The sequence below is a fragment of the Apis laboriosa genome, unplaced genomic scaffold (genome assembly GCF_014066325.1).
Source record: "Apis laboriosa isolate Shangri-la unplaced genomic scaffold, ASM1406632v1 scaffold68_cov148, whole genome shotgun sequence".
In the NCBI taxonomy this organism is placed as follows: domain Eukaryota; kingdom Metazoa; phylum Arthropoda; class Insecta; order Hymenoptera; family Apidae; genus Apis; species Apis laboriosa.
The window spans coordinates 7630265-7636264 of NW_025224135.1; the positions used below are offsets into that span (position 1 = coordinate 7630265).

General features: G+C 34.8%; 1 protein-coding gene across 1 annotated transcript in view; it reads left to right on the plus strand.

Moving 5' to 3' along the window:
- Window positions 1-4529, plus strand: part of LOC122718673 (putative uncharacterized protein DDB_G0293878) — a 42841-nt gene extending 38312 nt beyond the window's left edge. Inside the window, exon 4 of the mRNA XM_043943906.1 lies at window positions 3616-4529. Within this exon, the coding sequence (XP_043799841.1) occupies window positions 3616-3789 (174 nt within the window). The 3' untranslated portion in view covers window positions 3790-4529. The remainder of the gene's footprint in view (window positions 1-3615) is intronic.
- Window positions 4530-6000: the final 1471 nt, after the last annotated feature.

Sequence of the window (6000 nt, forward strand, 5' to 3'; positions counted from 1 at the left end):
TTACGATTAATCAGATTAATTCAAAATCAACGAACCAATCCTATCCAAAATCCTTGGACTCAAAAATTCGTATCAATCGAATGAAAATAAAAATCACTCTCCATCCTCAAAATATCTATTCCAAATATCATCGTCAACGATCAAACATCAATTAAACAATTCCTTTCACGGATACGTTCTATTTTTCCAAGATTGTTTCCCTAAAATTTCCCTAAATAAAAACCCTCGCGTAATAAATATTCCTCGCGAACGTAACTCAAAAGAAAGAATCCACTTTCCTCCTCTTACATTCGCTGCCGGACACCGAGGATTTACCGCAATCTGAACGTGTAATCCTCGCGAAGAATTACGGACGATCCTGTCGATATCCCCCCAGACCGTCCAAAAGAATTTACTCGACCCTTCAGGAATCCCGCGCCCGGTTCCGAGAATTCGCCACGTAACTCCCCGTGTCTTTGGGATATTTATGCCTGTTAGAAGAATGGAACAGTTGTGTTCGTGTCCTATACACGCGATACAGCGGCCATAAAGGAGCTCGTGGTGATCGGTGTTGGCGGACGCGCGAGCGCGTAATCCGTCGCGGGCACAAGGTTGTTAACGATCCTTTCACTTTTATCCGCCGATATCTGCCTTCCACCTTCCTTTTCCATCACGATCATAAATTTCGATGTCGTGCGATTGAGGTTTACCTTGCAGCGAGGAAAGGTCGTTTACACCTTTGTCCGTGTTTCCAACCACTGTCACTCTCCTTATATTCTTTCTATTCCCCCTCCTCCCCCTGCCCTTAAATGCCTCCTTTTTCCTCGTTCGCGTCGATCCACGCGAGGACGTTCGTCCCTTTTATCGTTAATCCATCTTCGAATGTTAATTAATAATGTTAATTGATGATTAAATTATGAGAAACTTCGCGTACTTGATCGTTGGATTCGATAATTTTGAAGGTAATTTTGAAATGAAGGCGAATGTTTCAATTTTATAAAGAGTGCGGTGTGTAATAGAAGATTGTAGTTTCTGTGATTTTGTGATTTGAGTGGATGATATTATTCGTATACGAAATTATATTTCTTTCTTTAAAATTGTTTAAAAATGTCTTTTGGAATCTAGTTTCGATGAAGTATTCGTTTCATTCGAAATATCGTAAATCTGAAATTCGAATCTTTCGAATGTTAGAATTAGAAAATTCGAGAAATGTTATGCACACGAATTTGATCATTCAAAGTTCTTTGAGAATAATGAGTTGTATTCGAGATTGTGATTCGAGAAATTGCGATGTGTAATAGAAGATTGTGGAGATTTCACGATGGAAATGAGTTTTGTTCAATTTCGTTTTGTTAAATCTATAACTTTACGATTTGAGTAGATGTATCGCTTATTCGTTACGAAATTTCTGGTTTCCAATTATTTACTGGAGAAATTATCTTCAACCGTTACTCTGAAATTTTTATTTCTTTATAAGCAATTGTTTTGTATTAATTGCAGCCTATAAGAATCACGATTATAAAACGAAAATTACACGAAACGTATCGTTCATTTCTTTCAGTTTAATCAATCCATTCCAACCAGTTGCGTAACGACACTCATCTTTCCAACCTCATTCGTGATGCAAGATAATCACAAAATACGCGTTTGTAACTCAACAGAGTGGGCTTGATGTCCTTTTCACAAAATTTTCTCCCTATTAATAATTTCAAACATCTTAAATTTTTGACCAACGTTACGTCACAATGAACACACTAAGCTTCGAGAAGACGCTAGAAACGTAGAAAATTATCTATATCCTGTCCTTGGAAAAACGAAGAAAGTTTCACGAGAAAAAAAAAAATCGTAAAATTATTTTATCTCTCCCGAACGAAAGTTAATTATCGACTTGTTTCACGTGCAGAAAGGCTTGTAATTAAATGACATACCCACGCCATTCTGACGTACCCTTTTTCACCTTGTCTTTTTACGCAATACTTGCATAATGTATCATCGATATTCTGATCTTCCTTAGACACGATAAGCATGCACACAACGCGTAAAGATTTAATACGTAAAGAAGATTTTATTTCGTTAACAAATTGAATATCAATCTTGTCATCAACTATGGATGAAATTACGCGTAAACGTAATCATTACGTCAATATTCCATCCAGATTTTCAATCTGTTGTCCGTTTTCATTTTGGATTGGATTCGAAAAATATGAATTGTTTCTAGCAACAATGGAGATTCGATATTGGTTTCATTTTCTTTTGACTCGTCTCTTTCTTGATTCTTTAAAGAAAATCTTGAACTATACTCTTCTGAGTTCGTATTCAAAAAAAAAAAAAAAAACATTATGACCAATTAATTATTCGAAATTCTTAATCTCAGATAAGTAATAATCATATGATTGAATAATATTGGCCGATAATAATTTGTTAAAATTTTAGTTCCTAGCAGAAAAAGCCTGGCTTCGATCATTAAACAAGTAAGGAAAAAAAAAAAAATTACAGGAAAAAAGGTAGAAGTCGCGAAATATTTCGAAATTGTGTTTCAATTTAAGGAAGTCGAACAAATAATTTCGTTTCCTACATTACTCCTCTTCTTCTTTTTTTTTTTTTTTTTTTTTTGCTTGAAGAATGCAATCGAAAATGAGTAAAAGTGAAAGCGTTGTTGAGCAACATCGCGTGCACTGGAAACTAATGCAGGAATAAGGATCGTCACGCTTATTTTATAATCGTTAAACGATTGAGTCCGGCAATCATTCGTCCATTAAGTCGTGGGCATTAAGTAGATGAGATGTAGATATTATGCGAATGGAATTGGTTCGGATAATCGTGGGACTGGGAATCACGAATGATATTTCTGGATATCGAGTCTCTGATTATTTTATCGTCACTTTCTCATTGCGATCGCGTTGATACGAAGTTGGAATTAAAGCGAAGATGATTTTTCAACGAACCTGTTGTTCAATTTCCAATTTCCCTCCTGTATTTTTCCATAATTCTTTCGAAGATTAATCAAAATGGATATATTCTTGAACTTATCTCACTTATAACGTATACACGTATTTAGAATCCATTCAGAAAACGTACATACCTCGATTCAAACTTGAGGCGATCATTTCGTGAGGTGTGATCTTATTGTTTATGAAAGATAATTATCAACTATCGTAATACGGTTCAAAATACTCTCCTTCCATAATTATCCTACCTATTGTTAGCCCACTATTGTTTTATCACCGGAAGTATTTATAGTACTCGATTACAGTTTCTCAATAGTGCCATTGACTTCTTTAAAATCGTGTCTACGAATTGTTATTACGAATACATAAGCGTGCATAACTTTTCTTGTAATTTTATATAATTTGTAGAATATGGAAATTTTACTAATAAAAATAAATGTAACTTCAAACCACGTTAAAAATTAAAGTAGAACGACACGATGCAAAAAAAATTGCGCGTCAATCTAAACGAGCATCACGAATATCTCATTCGTCCCAAAAAAAAAAAAAAAAAAAGTGAAAAGAGAAACAATTCCAAAAAAAACAAAATATCGTCGAAAAACGAAAATCCTCGATTCCAAATCCTGACATTGCTTTGACAAATTTATATTCGCTCAAATTTAAAATCGCTCATTGATCTTTATTCCAGAGCGAGGACGCCTGCACAGTCTGCCTGTTCTGCGGAGGTTATCAGTGGCAGCTGTGTCCTGTTTGCAACGGAAGCAAGAGATCCGTTCACCGCAACGACTTCACCGCGGAATTCGTCGCCTTGAAATGCGCGAAATGCGACGTGAACGGTCTCATCCGATGCCCCCATTGCTGAGCAAAAAAAATAAAAAAATAAAAAAAAAAAAGAAAGAAAAAGAAAAAAAAAGAAAAAAGAGAAAAAGAAAAAAAAAATAAAACGAGAAACATCGTCATACCTGGCAATTGGCATCGAGAGGAATCCGCTACCCTTACGCTGCCCTCCCTGTCTAAGACTAAGGTGCTACGAGAAGTATATCGCATGTTGAATGTACACGTCACGGTGGGTTACACGTTCTCGCGAGAGATCACGATTATTCGAGATCGGCGTGCAAACGCTGCCTTCAGTCTCTCGCTCTCTCTCTCTCTCTCTCTCCCATTCTTCCTCTTTTCGTTTCGTTCGAAGACGAAATTGGAGACGAATCGTGGAAGGGGAGATTTCGAGTAGGAAGATTTACGAGATAAAATGGCGTTCGCACGCACGCATTTTGAATATCGAGTGACGCGATGATCGCGAGATCTCTCGCCATGTGAATTGTAAAATATCGACTAATAAAACTTATCTATAATGTTTTGTAACATGCAATTCGTGAGTTTGTTTTTTTGTTTCTTTTCTTTTCTTTTCTTTTCTTTTTTTTTTTTTTCGCAGACCTGTATTACTCCTTTCCCACTTTGGAATTTAAATTTCTTCTACTTCTGTGGCCTATTTTTGTGAATAAGCGAATTTGAAAGAGCGATTATGATGTAAAGATGTTTAGATAATTGATTTAAGGATTCGATTTTTAATGTAATTAATAAAGAAGAATTATTGTATCTTTCTCCACGTATATTTATTTAATAAACTTAAGAAGTGACCTGGAAATTTTTTAAGGAACACAAATCTATCGTCTATCAAAATTATAATTCGATTCATTGTTACAGGATACTGTCCAGCTATGTTTCGTTCTCCACTTTGAAATTAATTTTATCATGACTGTGTCTGAAATGGGAATACGCGGAATAAAGCCAGCGTTAAATCACTAAATTTCCTTTCTCGATCCTTTCATCCTCGTTTTCAACTACGTTCAACTTTTGCTCACGACTATATAAAGTCAAATCACACACGAATACACACAGCTCAAAACCATGTCATGTCGTTTGAAAACGGAATAAACGCGGAGAATACCCGTTCCTAAATTTCTCCATTTTGTTATCAACACGTAGAACATAATATTACATACACTCACGTCTCAGGGACACGGTGAATAATAATAAATTCGCGTTCATACAAGTAACAATTTGCCCTAATTCCTCGAAGCTATTATTCACTTCCCGCCAAAACGAATGAAAATTTCCATGACAAACGAAATTTATGTTAATCGGTTTCTTTCGTTATGTGTACAGTTGATAGAGATGCGAAGAATTACGCGGAATAATTAACGCACTTTCGTTTTACACGTGATCTGATTATTATGCGAAGAAGCTTCGTAATTAACGCTAGACGAAGCGTTTAATTCATTGTCGAGTTTGATTCTTATTCGCGCTCCGTTGATTTATTGAGAAACAACTGTTCCACTGATTTTTTTAAAATTTTCTTGTCGAGAAAATTTTACAAATTCACTTAACAAGCTCTAATTATATTTTTTGATAACTGATTACAATTACAAATAATTTTTTTCTAAAGATGGAAAACGCACATTCGTCTAATTTTATTAATTATATTCTAATCTTCGCTATCGTGAAATAATAACAAATTTCTTCTTTTATTTTGGAAAAATGGCACGATTTCTTTAAAATTTATTATAAAAAGTTAAACATATTGGGGAAAAAAGAATAAAAGAAAATAGCACGTAGTATTTGATTATACGATAACAATACAATAATAGATTATTTGAAAAAAAGGAAAAGAAATGTAAAATTTAACGATAGCAAAATCAGTGTTCGATATTTTTCTCTTAACATGTCAAAAATAAATTTTCTCATTGCAATATTCCTAACATGACTTCGTCGCGAATGATAAAGAATCTAGGAAAACAATGTATAAATATTTTATCATCTTTAATAATTTGAATAATTACCAGATTAGGTAAAATCACTTTATGGCATAATCATTCGTAATTTATCGACCAGAATTAAATTTAGAAATGAAGCTTATTTCGCGGCACGCAGATAATACGTTCAAAAATAGAAAGGGGATCCATTTGTGCGTTAACGCATTCTAATTAATTAATTAACGATGAGCACGGAATAATTCCGGAAGGGAGGGGAGGGAGAAAGATGTCACCCCGGTAGCGCCGGAATCCACGTTCCA